The sequence below is a fragment of the Neoarius graeffei genome, chromosome 11 (assembly GCF_027579695.1).
Source record: "Neoarius graeffei isolate fNeoGra1 chromosome 11, fNeoGra1.pri, whole genome shotgun sequence".
NCBI lineage: Eukaryota > Metazoa > Chordata > Actinopteri > Siluriformes > Ariidae > Neoarius > Neoarius graeffei.
Window position 1 is genome coordinate 27378910 of NC_083579.1, and position 17703 is coordinate 27396612.

At 47.2% G+C, this 17703-nt stretch overlaps 1 protein-coding gene across 2 annotated transcripts in view; it reads left to right on the forward strand.

Moving 5' to 3' along the window:
• Positions 1-17703, forward strand: part of syne3 (spectrin repeat containing, nuclear envelope family member 3) — a 118525-nt gene that overhangs the window by 79498 nt on the left and 21324 nt on the right. For both annotated transcript variants that reach the window (XM_060933694.1, XM_060933695.1), the window contains exons 14-15: positions 11211-11823; positions 12049-12195. In XM_060933694.1, the coding sequence (XP_060789677.1) occupies positions 11211-11823; positions 12049-12195 (760 nt within the window). The remainder of the gene's footprint in view (positions 1-11210; positions 11824-12048; positions 12196-17703) is intronic.

A 17703-nucleotide genomic window follows, 5' to 3' on the forward strand; every position in this document is an offset into this window, starting at 1 on the left:
GGGGAAGGACGGGGTGGCGTTTGGCTGGAGCATTTGACCATCGATTACTCTCACTTGGTCAAACGCATGCCACAGAGTTTTGTCTCGCGACTGCTCTAACGGGAAATCCGCGAGGGATTCCCCGAGAGAGGGAGGAGGAGCCTGCTGCTCCTCACTCTGATGCGGTGATGACGTAGACGGCTCTGTGACAGCTGCTCCCGCCAATGCCACACCGGAACCTCCCCCCACTAAATTATGGCAGGCCCCACTCTTTACTAAATGTGCCATTAATTCCCTAAATCCCGGTCAATCAGTCCCCAGAATTATTGAGTGGGTAAAGCGAGGATTAACCGCCGCCTGTACTCTAAATTTCTCCCCTCGAAACAGAATGTGGACCGACACTAAAGGGTAGTTGTGAACATCCCCGTGCACACACAACACCTTCACCAATTGTGCTGTCCCGAATGCCTCGTCTTGCACCAGGCTTCGGTGGATGGAGGTCTGATTACAGCCGGAGTCCACCAAAGCCTGATACGTATCCCCTTGGATACTCACCGGTATGCGATACGCTCCGGCCCGATCGAGGGTGGTCCCCGGCGCATCGGGGATCCAGACCACCATGCCCACCTCCATTGCCGAGCACTGATGCTGGAGGTGCCCCGGCTCCCTGCAGTGCCAGCAAACCAGCCCAGGCTCTCTCTCTGCACCGGTGTTCCGGAGCTCACTCACCTGAGGGGGGGGAGACACAGACATGGAAGTAGGAAACGGTAGGGCACCGTGGGTGCGATGGGCCAGCTGGGGTGGAGCTGGCCCTTGCCTCCGCGGTGCGGGAATGGGGTGAGGACGAGAAACAGAAGGGGAGAGAAGAGAGGGGAGAAGAGGAGACACGCTGTCTTGCTGTCGGAACAGTCACCATATGGTCCTCTGCCAGCTCGATGCCAGCGACGCCGGGCGATGGCACTGGACCCACACCGCTGTTCCTTCCGGAAGTCGGGCGATGAATTGTTCCAGCGCCACCAGGTCGATGATTCCCTTGGCGTCACGGTTGTCGGCCCTCAGCTACCGTTGGCAGGCATCCCGGAGTTGCTGGCCAAACGCAAATGGCCTGCCGATCTCCTCCAGGCGCACCATGCGGAAGCGCTGCTGTTGCTGCTCCGGGGTCCGCCCCACACGTTGGAGGATGGCTCTGTGGAGGTCAGCGTAGACCAACCGGCTGTCGGCGGGGAGCTGTAGCATGGTCAGCTGCACCTCGCCTGTTAGCAGGGGGAGGAGGCGCGCCGCGCGCTGTTCCACCGGCCAACCCCATGCCTCTGCTGCCTGCTCAAAAAGAGCGAGGAAGGCTTCGGGGTTGTCATGCGGACCCATCTTTGTTAGGGTGAGGCAGAGAGGGTCTGCGGCGGTGGAGATGGTGGACCCCGCCGACGCGAGCAGGTGCCGGAACGCCTGGCGATCTTCCTGCTGTGCCAGCACCAGGGCTTCGAACCGTTGTTCCTGCTCCTTCCAGAGGGCGACCAGCGCCTGGTGCTGGCTCTGTTGGGCCGAGGCGAGGGCATGGACCAGGTCCTTGAGAGGGGAGGACTCCATGGGGCTGTTCTCTTCTGTACTCCGTCCCAGGTTTCGGCACCACTGTAGAAATAGTTAAGGTGGGTGGAGCACAGAAGCACAGCAGGCCAGAACTGAGTCCGCCAATACCCTTTTATTTTAGCTTTTCAGCTTTAACCTCACACAGTCACACACAACACACACGTGTTCTGGTCAAGAGAGCTCCCTTCCTCTGCTCTCCCTCTCCTCTTATAGGGCGCGGTCACTGGGGAAGACACACAAACAGGTTAATTCCCGTCAGGTGCAGTGATTCTGCCACTTACCTTCCCTGACTCCACCCTCCATTCACAGACCGACGCTTGACCACGCCCCCACTGCCACAGTCACATTACAAGCAGGAATTAAAATGGATTTTTGGGGGGTTAACACTATTTGATTTACACAACATGCCTACCACTTTAAAGGTGATAATTGTTGTTTTATTGTGACGCAAACAATAATTAAGATGAAAAAACAGAAATCTCGAGTGTGCATAGGTATTCACCCCCCCCAAAGTCAATACTTTGCAATACCTTTTACTGCAGTTACAGCTGCAAGTCTCTTGGGGTATGTCTGTATTAGCTTAGCACATCTAGCCACTGGGATTTTTGCCCATTCCTCAAGGCAAAACTGCTCCAACTCCTTCAGGTTAGATGGGTTGTGTTGGTGGACAGCAATCTTCAACTTATGCCACAGATTCTCAATTGGATTGAGGTCTGGGTTTTGACTCGGCCATTCCAAGACATTGAAATGTTTTCCCTTTAAACCACTCCAGTGTAGCTTTAGCAGTATGTTTAGGGTCATTGTCCTGCTGGAATGTGAACCTTCGTCCCAGTCTCAAACCTCTGGCTGACTCAAACAGGTTTTCCTCCAGAATTGCCCTGTATTTAGTGCCATCCATCTTTCCTTCAGTCCTGACCAGCTTTCCTGTCCCTGCAGATGAAAAATATCCCCACAGCATGATGCTGCCACCACCATACTTCACTGTAGGAATGATGTTCTCAAGGTATTGGGTTTGCGCCACACATGGCATTTCCCATGATGGTCAATAAGATCAATTTTAGTCTCATTGGACCAGAGAATCTTCTTCCATGTGTTTGGGGAGTCTGCCACATGCTGTTGGGCAAACTCCAAACGTGTTTTCTTAAGCAGTTACTTTTTTCTGGCCACTCTTCCAAAAAGCCCCGCTCTGTGGAGTGTATGGCTTAAAGTGGTCTTTTGGACAGATCCTCCCATCTCCGCTGTGGATCTTTGCAGCTCCTTCAGTGTTATTTTTGGTGTCTTTGTTGCATCTCTGATTAATACCCTCCTTGCCTGGTCTGTGAGTTTTGGTGGGCAGCCTTCTCTTGTCAGGTTTGTAGTGGTGCCATATTCTTTCCATTTTGTTATAATGGATTTAATGGTGCTCCGTGGGATATTCTAAGTTTGGGATATTTTTTTATAACCCAACCCTGAGCTATACTTCTCCACAACTTTGGCTCTGACATGTTTGGAGTGCTCCTTGGTTCTCATGTTGCTTGCTTAGTAGTGTTGCAGAGTCAGGGTCCTTCCAGAACAAACAGGTTGATTTATACAGACATCATGTGACAGATAGTGTGGCACTTTGATTACATACAGGTGGATCTTAATCAACTAATTATGTAACTTATGAAGTGAATTGGTTGGACTAGCTCTTATTTAGGGGTTTCATACGAAATACCTATGCACACTCCAGATTTCTGTTTTTATATCTTAATTATTGTTTCTGTCACAATAAAACAGCAATTTGCAGCTTTAAAGTTGTTGGCATGTTGTGTAAATCAAATGGTGCTAACCCCCCAAAAATCCATTTTAATTCCATCATGTAATGCAACAAAACAGGACAAACACCAAGGAGGATGAATACTTTTGCCAGACACTGTACACTGCAACCCTGTAATAACAGAGTCCTTGGGGGATGTCCAAATAGTTTGTTATACCGAAAAGTTCACAGTACTGAAATGGTCATACCAAATACTCACATAAAACAAGACCAACTGTGCTTAATTTATATTTACGCTTAATTCACTTACATATTTACCAAGTAAAGGAAATAAGTCATACTCACCGTCGTTTGCTTGCTGCAGCTTCTTTATTTTCAGCCCATCATGTTGATTGCAGTTATGGATGAAGTCTCAGAGCTCTTTTTCTTTTGCTTTAAAAGTTGAAATTGAATTTTTTTCAATACCATATTCTTCAGAGGCAGCACGGTGGTGTAGTGGTTAGCGCTGTCGCCTCACAGCAAGAAGGTCCGGGTTCGAGCCCCGTGGCCGGCGAGGGCCTTTCTGTGCGGAGTTTGCATGTTCTCCCCGTGTCCGTGTGGGTTTCCTCCGGGTGCTCCGGTTTCCCCCACAGTCCAAAGACATGCAGGTTAGGTTAACTGGTGACTCTAAATTGACCGTAGGTGTGAATGTGAGTGTGAATGTTTGTCTGTGTCTATGTGTTGGCCCTGTGATGACCTGGCGACTTGTCCAGGGTGTACCCCGCCTTTCGCCCGTAGTCAGCTGGGATAGGCTCCAGCTTGCCTGCGACCCTGTAGAACAGGATAAAGCGGCTAGAGATAATGAGATGAGATGAGATATTCTTCAGACAAATACGTTGCTTTCTCACCATACTTTAGACGGTCCAAGATATGAAGTGTGTCCTCAACAGTGTCATGTCCGCAGCACAGCAGCAGCAGACCTTGAACTGCTACTCACGTACACACGTGCAGTGCCATTAGGACTAATTACCATGCACCTGTTCTGGATTCAAGTGCGATCACAGCACACACTTATAAGGACTCTCACTGCACACAGACTTTGTGAAGTATACGCGCTGTACCTCGTGTCTCACATTAGCAAGCCTTTTGTGTTGATATTCTGGTTTCTGACTCTGTTTTGTATTTTGCCCTTTGCCTCCGCCTTTTGATATCCTATTTGTGCCTTGACTCTGATTTTTGATCACTGATTTGGATCTGTTTCCTGGCATGGTTTTAAATAAAACTCTTCCAGCGATTACATCTGTCTATTGCCTGCATTTTCTGACAAAGTGTATCTTACATTTATGAGCAGCCATGACAACAATGCTTACAGAGTAAAGATTTGAGTAAAACTGCTTCTAGCTTGTAAAATAAAGTCCTTTGAAGGGATTTTTAGAAGTCAGTGATCACTGTTCTAGATACTGTGTTAAACCATAACATTTCACCCCTGAAAACAGGTCTCTCTTGTCGTATTTGGTTTGACAGGGAAGATTTTGCCGATTTTTTTTTTTTTTAAGTGCATCGAAATCTCAAGAATAGTTTTCCTGAAATGTAAAATAAGTGTTTAGTTATATATACACTGTAATTGTTGTACAACCCCAATTCCAAAAAAGTTGGGACATTGTGTAAACTGTAAATAAAAACAGAATGTGAAGATTTGGAAATCATGGAAATGCTGTATCTCATCTCATCTCATCTCATTATCTCTAGCCACTTTATCCTGTTCTACAGGGTCGCAGGCAAGCTGGAGCCTATCCCAGCTGACTACGGGCGAAAGGCGGGGTACACCCTGGACAAGTCGCCAGGTCATCACAGGGCTGACACATAGACACAGACAACCATTCACACTCACACCTACGGTCAATTTAGAGTCACCAGTTAACCTAACCTGCATGTCTTTGGACTGTGGGGGAAACTGGAGCACCCGGAGGAAACCCATGTGGACACAGAGAGAACATGCAAACTCCGTACAGAAAGGCCCTCGCCGGCCACGGGGCTCGAACCCAGAACCTTCTTGCTGTGAGGCGACAGCGCTAACCACTACACCACTGTGCCGCCCAGCAATGCTGTATTTCATTGAAAATATTACAAAGACAACATATCACATGTTGAAACTGAGAAATTTTAGCGTTTTTTGAAAAGTATATGAATCTGATGTCAGCTACACTTTTCAAAAAAGTTGGGACAGGGGCATGTTTACCACTGTGTTGCATCACCTCTGCTTTTAACAACACGCTGTAAACATTTGGGAACTGAGGAGACCAGTTGCTGCAGTTTTGAAAGAGAAATGTTGTCCCATTCTTGCCTGATATGCAGTTTCAGTTGCTCAACAGTTTGGGGTCTCCTTAGTCATATATTGCGCTTCATAATGTGCCATGTTTTAAAGCTCATAGGCAACAGTTTTAATTTTATGCACATTTGAAACTTTACATGTTAAAAAACCCTCTGTAATTTTCTTCTGGTCCCAAGAAGTATTGTTAATAAGTAATAATTAAAATAAGTTAGCACAGATCGCGGCGAATTTCTGTTCAGCTATTTTCGTGACCACTCAGCGCATGGTGTCATTTAAGCCAAAACCACTTGAGTTGAGTCCACTTCCGTTTACTTGCATTGCCGTTCAGCTTGAGTGCAGACGTGTGTTCGGGAATTTCCAAAGAAAAAACATGCCTTATTGCTATGCAGTGAACTGTAACAACGGGACCGGTTCAGGAAGAAGTTTTTACCTTTTTCCGAGAGAGGAGAAGAGGCAGAGAGAGTGGATTGGCTTTTTCCGGAAGAGGAGAAGAGGCGGAGCGAGAGGATTGGCTTTTTCCTTAAAAGGAGAAGAGGCGGAGCGAGTGGGTTGGCTTTTTCCGAAAGAAGAGAAGAGGCAGAGCAAGAGGGTTGGCTTTTTCCGAAAAAGGAGAAGAGGCGGAGAAAGTGGATTGTGCGTGTGAAGCCAGAGAGTTGTTTTTTTTCTGGAAGAGGAGATGAGGCAGAGAGAGTGGATTGTGCGTGTGAAACAAAATCAAGCAGTCAAAGAAGAAACGGACCAGCAACGCTCAAGCAAAAAAGGAGAAGGTTGGAGGTAAACATTTTTACCTTTGCTTGCAATTGACAAGTCAAGAATCCTGAGGGATCCTGTACAATCATTGTGGAAATGAGACAAAGGGATATTTCCTCGCTTAGAGTAGGCTATACGTAAATAGTATAATGCCGCGGATGGCAGGCTAATGTGGCCTACCGGCGCACTGTCAAGTAATCGTTACCTATATCCACTAGGGAGGGCGGTTTAATTATTCTTCAAAAGGGCTCTTATTTACTATTACGATGAAAGTAAGAATTTATCATAACTACCAGGATAAATCGTTTGGGCACGAGTCTTGTTGAGGTCCAGGGTCACCGCGATCAGAGTCGGCCGAGTCGCTGTCCGATTCCGAGGCCGCACGGTCAAACCAGTGAGCCACATTCAACGATTGCTTTGCAACGGCCATAGGTTCATAGATATATGGTTTCACTTCTCGATATTTAATTTGGAGAGTTTTTACTTCAACGCGAGTTCAACCCCTCCTAGAACTGCCACCTTATTGTGGTGGAGGGGTTTGTGTGCTTGAATGATCCTAGGAGCTATGTTGGCGGGGGCATTACGCCCCTGTTAGGGTCTCCCAAGGCAGACAGGTCCTAGGTGGCAGGCCAGACCAAGAGCAGTTCACCAGAACCCTTATGGATAAAATAAAATCAAGGACTGTGATGTCGCCCGGTATGGTGCAGCCGGGGCCCCACCCTGGTGCCAGGCCCGGGGTTGGGGCTCGTATGCGAGCGCTTGGTGGCCGGGCCTTTGCCCATGGGGCCCGGCCGGGCTCAGCCCGAAGCGATGACTTGGGCCCAACCTCCTGTGGGTTCACCACCCACAGAGGTAGCCGTAGGGGGCTGGTGCAGTGTGGATTAGGTGGCAGTCGAAGGCAGGGGCCTCGACGACCTGATCCCTGAACACAGCGGCTAGCTGTTGGGACATGGAATGTCACTTCGCTGGGGGGGAAAGAGCCTGAGCTTGTGCGGGAGGTTGAGAGGTACCGGCTAGAGATAGTCGGGCTCACCTCTATGCACAGCTTGGGCTCCGGAACCCAGCTCCTCAAGAGGGGCTGGACTCTCCACTTCTCTGGAGTCACCCATGGTGAGAGGCGGTGGGCTGGTGTGGGCTTGCTTATAGCTCCCCAGCTCAGCCGCCATGTGTTGGAGTTTACCCCAGTGAACGAGAGGTTCGCCTTTCTGCGCCTTCAGGTCGGGGAGAGGGCCGAATAGCAGTATAGAGTATCCAGCCTTCTTGGAGTCCCTGGGAGAGGTACTGAGAGGTGCTCAGACTGGGGACTCCATTGTTCTACTGGGGGACTTCAACGCTCACGTGGGTGACGACAGTGACACCTGGAGGGGTGTGATTGGGAGGAACAGCCTCCCCGATCTGAACCCGAGTGGTGTTTTGTTATTGGACTTCTGTGCTAGTCACGGTTTGTCCATAATGAACACTATGTTCGAGCATAGGGGTGTCCATAAGTGCACGTGGCACCAGGACGCCTTAGGTCAGAGGTCGATGATCGACTTTGTCGTTTCATCGGATCTCCGGCCCTATGTCTTGGACACTCGGGTGAAGAGAGGGGCTGAGCTGTCAACTGATCACCACCTGGTGGTGAGTTGGATCCGCTGGCGGAGGAGGAAGCCGGACAGACCTGGCAGGCCCAAACGTATGGTGAGGGTCTGTTGGAAACGTCTGGCCAAGCACTCTGTCAGGGAGGTCTTTAACTCCCACCTCCGGGAGAGCTTCTCCCAGCTTCCGAGGGAGGCAGGGGACATTGAGTCTGAGTGGACCACGTTCTCTACCTTCATTGTAGACGCAGCTGCTCGGAGCTGTGGCCGCAAGGTCTCCGGTGCCTGTCGTGGCGGGAATCCTGAACCCAGTGGTGGACACCGGAAGTAAGGGACGCTGTCAAGCTGAAGAAGGAGTCCTATCGGGCCATGTTGGCCTCCGGGACTCCGGAGGCAGCTGACGGGTATCGGCAGGCCAGGCGTGCTGCAGCTCGGGCAGTTGCGGAGGCAAAAACTCGGAACTGGGAGGAGTTCGGTGAGGCCATGGAGGAGGACTATCGGTCGGCCTCGAAGAAATTCTGGCAAACCGTCCGGCACCTCAGGAGGGGGAAGCAGTACTCTGCCAACACTGTTTACAGTGCGGGTGGGGAGCTGTTGACCTCGACTGGGGACATTGTCAGGTGGTGGAAGGAATACTTCCACCACCCCCGTTGGCAGGGCACCGGGGGTGGATGAGATCCGCCCTGAGTATCTCAAGTCTCTGGATGTTGTGGGACTGTCTTGGCTGACATGCCTCTGCAGCATCATGTGGCGGTCAGGGACAGTGCCTCTGGAGTGGCAGACTGGGGTGGTGGTCCCTCTTTTTAAGAAAGGGGACCGGAGAGTGTGCTCTAATTATAGGGGAATCACACTTCTCAGCCTCCCCGGGAAGGTTTACTCCAGGGTACTGGAGAGGAGAATTTGGCCAATAGTCGAACCTCGGATCCAGGAGGAACAATGCGGTTTTCGTCCTCGTTGTGGAACACTGGACCAGCTCTATACCCTTCATAGGGTGCTCGAGGGTTCATGGGAGTTTGCCCAACCAGTCCACATGTGCTTTGTGGATCTGGAGAAGGCATTCGACCGTGTCCCTCGTGGTATTCTGTGGGGGGTGCTTCGGGAGTATGGGGTTCAGGGCTCTTTGCTAAGGGCTGTCCAGTCCCTGTACAAACGGAGCAGGAGTCTGGTTCGCATTGCCGGCAGTAAGTCAGACCTGTTCCCAGTGCATGTTGGACTCCGGCAGGGCTGCCCTTTGTCACCGGTTCTGTTCATAATTTTTATGGACAAAATTTCTAGGCGCAGCCAGGGGCCAGAAGGAATCCTGTTTGGGAACCACAGGATTTCATCTCTGCTTTTTGCGGATGATGTTGTCCTGTGTTGTCCAGCGCCTCGGTGTTCTTCCCGAGGAGCTGGCCAAGGTGTCTGGGGAAAGGGAAGTTTGGGCTTCCATGCTCAGACTGCTGCCTCCGCGACCTGGCCCCAGATAAAGCGGATGAAGATGAGACGAGTTTTTACTTCAAAATCGCTATCGCTTTCAGACATTTTACACAACCTCTCACGACCAAAGTCCATACACGTGTGCTCGGTTCACAGGTAAACACAGAGCTGTTCCCAGTCTGTTTGGCTTAAATGACGTCACGATGACGGCCCCCTGGCGGTGAAAGTGTGCATAAGTAAGATGTAAACAAACCTTCGGAAATTGGGCAAAACAGTATATTTTAACCGTTTTATTCAATTTTAGGGTGCAAATTAAACACTAGGAAAATTGAATTCGCTTTTTGGGTCATTCTTCTAGACAATAAAGTTGATATTCTACGTTTCACCTTGGACCATTGCCTATGACCTTTTAAATGGGAGACAGGTCTGGACTGCAGGCAGGCCAGTTTAGCACCTGGACTGTCTTCCTAAGGAGCCATGCAGTTTTAATATGTGCAGAAAGTGGGTTGGCATTGTCTTGCTGAGAAAAGGAAGGCATTCCCTGAAAAAGATTTTGTCTGGATGGCAGCATATTGCTCTGAAATGTGTATATATCATTTAGCATTAATGATGCCTTCCCAGATGTACAAGCTACCCATGTCATGTGCACTAATGCACCCTCATACCATCACAGATGCTGGCTTTTGAACTGTGCACTGATAACAAGCCGGATGGTCCCTGTCCTCTTTAGTCCGGAGGACGTGGTGTCCATAATTTATAAAAAGAATTTCTACTTTTGATTCGTCAGATGGGGCGGCACAGTGGTGTAGTGGTTAGCGCTGTCGCCTCACAGCAAGAAGGTCTGGGTTTGAGCCCTGTGGCCGGCGAGGGCCTTTCTGTGCGGAGTTTGCATGTTCTCCCCGTGTCCGCGTGGGTTTGCTCCGGTTTCCCCCACAGTCCAAAGACATGCAGGTTAGGTTAACTGGTGACTCTAAATTGACCGTAGGTGTGAGTGTGAATGGTTGTCTGTGTCTATGTGTCAGCCCTGTGATGACCTGGCAACTTGTCCAGGGTGTACCCCACCTTTCGCCCGTAGTTAGCTGGGATAGGCTCCAGCTTGCCTGCGACCCTGTAGAACAGGATAAAGCGGCTAAAGATAATGAGATGAGATTTGTCAGATCTTGGGATAGTTTTCCATTTTGCCTCAGTCCATCACAAAAGAGCTCAGGCCCAGAGAAGGTGGTGGTGTTTCTGGATATTGTTTATATCTGGTTTTAACTTGCGTTTGTGGATGCAGTAACGAACTGTTTTCAGAGACATGATATTATCTACCATCGATGATGTGATCCTCAAATTCTTTGCAATTTTACATTGAGGAACATTATTCTTAAATTGTTGCACTGTTTGCCCACGCAGTCTTTCACAGAGCGGTGAACCCCTCCCCATCTTTACTTCTGAGAGACTTGGCCTCTCTGGGATACTCTTTTTATACCCAATCATGTTACTGACCTGTTGCCAGTTAACCAAAGTAGGGTTTTTTTTGTTTGTTTGTTTGTTTGGTTGGTTGGTTGGTTGGTTTTTTTAGCATTACACAACTTTCAGTCTTTTGTTGCCCCGTCCCAACTTTCCTGAAATGTGTTGCTGACATAAAATTCAAAATGAGCATATATTTTTCAAAAAACAATAAAATTTCTCAGTTTCAACATTTGATATGTTGTCTTTGTACTATTTTCAACGAAGTGTAGTTTTTCCATGACTTGCAAATCTTCACATTCTGTTTTTTTATTTATGTTTTACACACTCTCCCAACTTTTTTGGAACTGGGGTTGTATGACCTGAATATACATGAACAAATATGTGCCATTATTTTTTTCAGACTTCTGAATGCCTCTGGAGAAATCGACTCTTCACTACACTCACACCATGCAGCCGATTTCCTGGATGGAAGTGTTGGATCCACAATCCGAGTCAGAGCAGACGGACACTCGGGCTTCGAGGACGACCTTCGGCTTTCTGAGAGCTCAGGGATGGCCAAAAGTTCAGAAGGATTCAAGACTGTTGCCAAACACGGGAAATCCATTTCCAAACACGACGATGCGTCTCAAACAGAGGATGGAGAGTTCAGTCCTCGACGTGGAATCCAATATCCTGATCAGGTGCTGTCTGAGAACATCCAAGGAGTTTGGAGAGGGGAACCGAGAGGCCATTCAGCATCCGTAGCTGATGAAGTTGCCACTGGACGAGGATATCAGGGAACGGGAGAACAGAAAGCAGGAGCAGTCAGGAGAAGTGGGTCTGGGAATCGAGGGAGAACGAGGGAATGGGTTGAAGAGCACTCATCTGGGATAGAAGATGTTGGAGTACTGAATGAAGGCCACTATACAAGTGACACAGCAAAACCCTCAAATACAGATGTTCAACCAAAACAGCAGTCTGCATTTACACATATTGTGGACGCTTCAGCTCATGGCTCCACAGACATCACTCAGGTCAGGAAGTCCCTTTTATTCATTCAGAATTTTATTTAGTTGTGAGGATCCTGGTCTTGTGAAGACGCCTCCAGCCGAACTGATGACGTTTTTATTAGTGTCCTCACAGCCATAATGTTCCCAAGATAGAACTTGCATTTCTTTTCTTTGTGTCTTATTTGTTGTTGCACAGCAAATCTGTTGTAACCTGGACTGTTGATTCCACTCTGTTCATATTCCTCACAGGTGAGAGAGCGCAGACCTGATTGGAAATCTCGCAGGGGAGAGTTTGACGCCTGGCTGCGTAAAGAAAATGAGAAACTCGCAAGGATTTTGAACAACCAGAGAGCACTGAGCACCAAAGAACTGAAGATAAAACGGAATACACTCAAGGTTGTGAACTGCATCCTCATGTTTTCTCTTTCTCTGTCTCTCTCTGTGTCTCTCTCCCCCTTTCTCTCTCTCTCTCTCTCTCTCTCTCTCTGTCTGTGTGCATGTGTGTGTGGGTGGAGCTGAGCGTTGTGAGCGAGTGTGTGGAGCAGTGGCTTTTGGGCCAGGAGCGCATGTTTTTCTAACTCTTCTCTAATTTTTCTATCTTTAAATTTAAACACCTTAATCGTAGGGCTTTAACATCTAGTTTACGTTGTATTAGTTTTATAATAAAACCAATACAAGGGGTTGTTTGGGGTTTGTTTACTGGGACGTCTGCCTCCACCTTTGGGTTGGAAGTATGGCTGTCCCAGGTGTGGGTAATAATCTTGATCATCTTACGCGGCGTCATGCAGTTAGAATTGTATCGACTGCCAGCGTGGAAGTTTGCAGTTTAGCTGTCGGAGAACTTGTCGGGCATGACAATATTTTATCGGCAGCCCGCATGAATAACGCGGTTGTCCTGTTTCTCAGAGATGTTGAAATGGCGAATGATCTTGTTGAACGGGGAGTGGTAATAGAGATCTTGCATGTGACGTCACAGCCGATCCAGATTGTGACAGACGCCATCATGTCGGTCAAACGCCATATTCCGCCTTCTACTTCTACTTCTGGTTCTACTTCTGCTTTTACTTCTACCTTTTCTTCTGGAAAACCCTACTATATACAATTCTACTACAACGGCTGTGGCTACAAGCTCTCCCTACCTGTGCACGGTTTTTATGTTTTTTGTGTGTATTTTTGCGTGTTGTTCGTCTGTACCGGACTTCAATATCCACTACAACCGTATGGACTTACTGGACATTGGTTTCCAGCAGAAAATGATGGTTTGTAGCTATTTCCATCGCATGCACAACATTCCGGACGAGAAAAAAAAAAAAATTCCGGACGAGAAAAAAAAAAAAACATTCCGGAGAGACCAGATTGCGAGACCAGCGGGGTCTCCGTGGATTGTTATCGGAAGCAAAGCGAAGGAGGTGGCGCCGGGAGCCGAAGCAAAAGCAAGGCTACAGGCAGAGCCGGCCTGTTGACTAAGCTCAGAAAACAGCTACTCAAACCTCCACTGCCAAGCCTCTACCTCTCCAACGCCAGATCCATGTAAACAACACGGACGATTTGGAATTACCTTATTCTATAATCGGCTGGTCAGTGCTATACTCAATACTTAAGTGACTTACCCATCCAGTGAGGATCATTTTCTTGCTTACAAGATGCCACATCTGAGTCGCTGACAAATCCTGAATTTCTGTAAAGAAAACTGTCCAGAGATTTATAAGCACGCAGTGCTTCACCACTGAACAGCGAGGGAAAGTTGATGAGGTAATCATACACGTCCGGGTATTCCGCTGGCAGTTCAAAATCCGGTCATGAAAACTCCGTCCGGAAAGCCATAAGGGTCACAAATCTGTAGATCGTTTATTTTAGACATATATCTACCGTAGTTATCTGTTCATTAGAAAAATGAGCCGTGTAGTCCGTCGGTTGAAATTGATCCATTCTGTACACGAGTGCAGCAGTATTCAGCGGTGTTTTTGACCGACACGATGGCGGTTGTGTACTTTCCGGTCACGTGACTGCAAGATCTCTATTGATGGTGTTTTTACCTCAGTTCTTCTGCTTTCTACCCCGTCTAGAAAGGTGGTTTTGTCGAATGTACCACCATTTCTTAAGGATGATGTTCTAGCACAAACGCTATCACGTTATGGCAAACTGGTGTCACCTTTTAAAAAAATTCCTATCGCCAGTAAATCTCCGCTGCTTAAACATGTAGTGTCCTTTAGACGGTTCGTCTACATGATCCTGAAAGATAATAAGGACAAATTGGATCTAAGGCTGAGTGTTAATGTTGATAATTTTAACTACGTTGTTTATGCAACAACTAGTGTGAAATGTTTGGGCTGCGGTGAAACGGGGCACCTGGTGCAAGCTTGTCCCTTTAAAGGGGGTGAATCAGACAGACAAGGGGAAAATGCTGGTAAGGCTGATGAAAACATCGGAGAGGGGCAATCTGTGGAGACTGGTCCGAGCACTGGGAATGAGTTACCTGGTTCACCCGGTGTCGTTGAAGCAGATGAACCTCACGAGACTACAGGAATTAATATTCCTGCTTCTCAAACTGAACTCACCGTTTCCGAGTGTGTTGTAGAGGGTAACGCTAGCTCTGAATCTGGGACCGCAGACAGTTCACAAAACAGCAACGAGTCGGTCGCTAACTGTAGCCAGTTTTCAGTCTCTGCTGATGAAATGCTTATAGATTCAGAAGAGAATGTTTTTAAAGTTCCACCAAAGAGAAAACAGGATATTTTTAAAAAGAAAGCCAAAAAGAACAAAACTGTTACTGCCACTTCAAGCGATGCTGAAAATGAAAGTGATTTCTCCGACTGTAGTGTGAATTACAGCTTACGGCAGAGTGGCTTTACCAGTCGCATCTAGTGTGGATTAGGGATGGCGAAAACTAAAAAAAATCTTGGCCGACCACCGAGCCTCATTAGCCGGTTAAAGTCGGTTAACCTATGAGTTTAAAATTCTAGAATTGGAATTATTACAGGGATGCAAACGGCGCGCCTTTTGGCGGATGCCGCCCTCTCCACAGCTGAATCGCGCAGATCCGAGCTTCCTTTCCCAAGGGGGGGCGTTGGAGCGTCCGACCACAACTTCATGAAAGCAAATTCTGCATATAAGCAAATGCCGCCACAGTCCACGAAACACAGGAAGTACAAGCACGAGAAGAAAACAGCAAATCAGAAAGCCGCACACGCCCGCGCCGAAGCCGCGCAAAATTTAATGTACAGTTTAATAAACTGATTGCGCAGCTTCCGCGCAAACACGCGCAGCCCCCCGATCCACTGCCCTCCTCCCACAACCCCCATGCCTCATGGACTGCAACGGCACCCGCCTATTTAGTAATTTTAATACAGAATCCACCTTGAAATTACAATCAGACACTCCAACCCCCCCCCCAAAAAAAAAACGGATCTGCGCGATTCAAAAAAAAAAGTCGGCATCTGCGCCTTTAGTTTGTGTGGAGAGATATGATCTGCAATAACATGCATTGTTGGCTACAGACTGAAACATACTTTCAGAATGCACTGGCCAAGGCAGGACTAAACTCGATGTGCCTTCTAATAATAATTTTAAAAAAAACAGAATAGTAATTTGTAAGCAAAAAAGCCTGTGTCTACACTTTTCTTTCGCTGAGTGGCAGCTGGGCGGGACATGACTGAATGGGTGTTTCTGATTTGTCAGCTGTCTTTAACTGGGGCGGGAGGGCGGGACATGACTGAATGGGTGTTTCTGATTTGTCAGCTGTCTTTAACTGGGGCAGGAGGGCGGGACATGACTGAATGGGTGTTTCTGATTTGTCAGCTGTCGTCCTTACACCGTATGGCATGCCCCAAGTGTTTACAACACGGAATTCCAGGTTCTCCGCTCCAAAATCGGCAGCTTCAAAACGATTGATTTTTTTTTTTTTTTAACCGACAACCAAAAAAAAAGTTAACCGGTTGACGTTGATTCGGTCAACCACCGGTCAAACGGTCATCGGTTAACATCCCTAGTGTGGATGACATTAAGTTGTTTCTGAAAGAGACAAAGCACGCTAGAAATGTGCGTGTGGATGATTTCTTCCCAGATATAAAACAGTTTATAATGAAAACAAGGTCTTTCTTGAGTGAGAATTGTTTTACTGAACAGGAGGTTTACCGCCTTAAGAAAATTCTAACTAAGCTTAATGTTCTAATGAATGATAGTGGTGACAAAGCTTGATTTCCTTTTGTTTCATCGTGATGTATACACAGTTGTTTCTTTTATTTATTTTATTCATGAAGGAAATCCGGGTTGCTTCTCTAAATATAAATGGGGCCAGAGAAGGAATTAAGAGAGCAACTTTGTTTCCTCCAAACTCCTATAATAATCAATTGTCTCTAGCAAGATTGGATAGGTTTTATGGTTTTAAACACCAACTTAGTTGTTTTAGAAACTGCTCAATTGTTCCGGTCGGTTTTTCAGACCATAGTTTAGTTGTTTGCTTCTTGTTTTTAAACTTTGTTAAGCCAAAAAGTGCATATTGGCATTTTAATACTAATTTATTGTCTGATGGTAATTTAAAGATGTTTTTAGACACTTTTGGAGCGATTTTAAAACCAAAAAATCTTTCTTCCAGTCTTTGCAGCAGTGGTGGGATTTTGGCAAAGTACAGATAAAGCAATTCTGTCAAGAGTATACTGTCAATGTCACAGGCGACATAACTCGCTCTATGAAAAACCTAGAAAAAGAAATTATTGAGCTCCAGGAGTTAATTCAGAACACAGGAAATCAGACCTATGCTGAAAAATTTAGGTGCAAAAAGAATCTCCTGGCTGACTTGCTAGGAGTTACAGCACAGGGAGCTCTGGTCAGGTCTCGCTTTCAAAGTGCAGAATTGATGGATGCACCATCAAAATTCTTCTTTAATCTAGAAAAAAAGAATGGACAAACAAGATGTATCCATGCTTTACACTCTAAGGATGGATTACTTCTGTCTGATCATGCAGACATACGTAAGAGAGCAGTCTGTTTTTTTGAGGAGCTGTACCAAAGTGAGGTACTACAGGACCAGGCTGTTGACAATGTCTTCCTTGGCAACTTACCCCAGGTGTCCACAGAGGCCAATGCAGACCTTGGAAGAGCCTTGACTCTAGAGGAACTGCAGAGAGCCCTTCAAGGTATGGAGAGTGGTAAAGCACCGGGGCTAGATGGCCTTCCTGCTGAGTTTTACAGGTCTTTTTGGCCCGAAATGGGTGAAGACATCCTGGCTGTTCTCAGTGACAGCCTAGCTAAGGGGAAGCTGCCACTGAGTTGCCGGAGAGCAGTACTCACTTTGCTGCCAAAAAAAGGGGACCTAAGTGACAAAGTCCTGGAGGCCTGTCTCGTTACTTTGTACAGAATACAAATTGCTCTCAAAAACTTTGGCAAATAGACTGAGTGATGTGTTGGAACAGGTCATCCACCCTGACCAGATCTACTGTGTGCTAGGTAGATTAATTCATAATAATATCTCTTTTGTCAGAGATGCTTTTGACATTGGTAAACTTTTTAATTTAGAGTTTGGTCTAGTGTTTATAGACCAAGAAAAGGCTTTTGATAGAGTTGAACACAACTATTTGTGGAGTGTCCTGGCAGCCTTTGGTTTTAGTCCCCTTTTCATTGGAAAGATAAGAGTTCTGTACAGTGACATTGAAAGCATACTGAAGGTTAATGGTGACTTGTGTGCTCCTTTTAAAGTTCATAGGGGCATTAGACAAGGTTGTGCCTTATCCGGCATGCTGTATAGCCTTGCAGTAGAGCCACTTTTAATAAGTTTAAGAAAGGAATTAAGTGGTGTGACCTTTCCTTTTTGTGGTAATAATTTTCAAGTGTCAGCATATGCAGATGACATTGCTGTGTTGGTTAGAGACCAGAAGGATATTGACACAATGCTTAAAATTTTTGAAG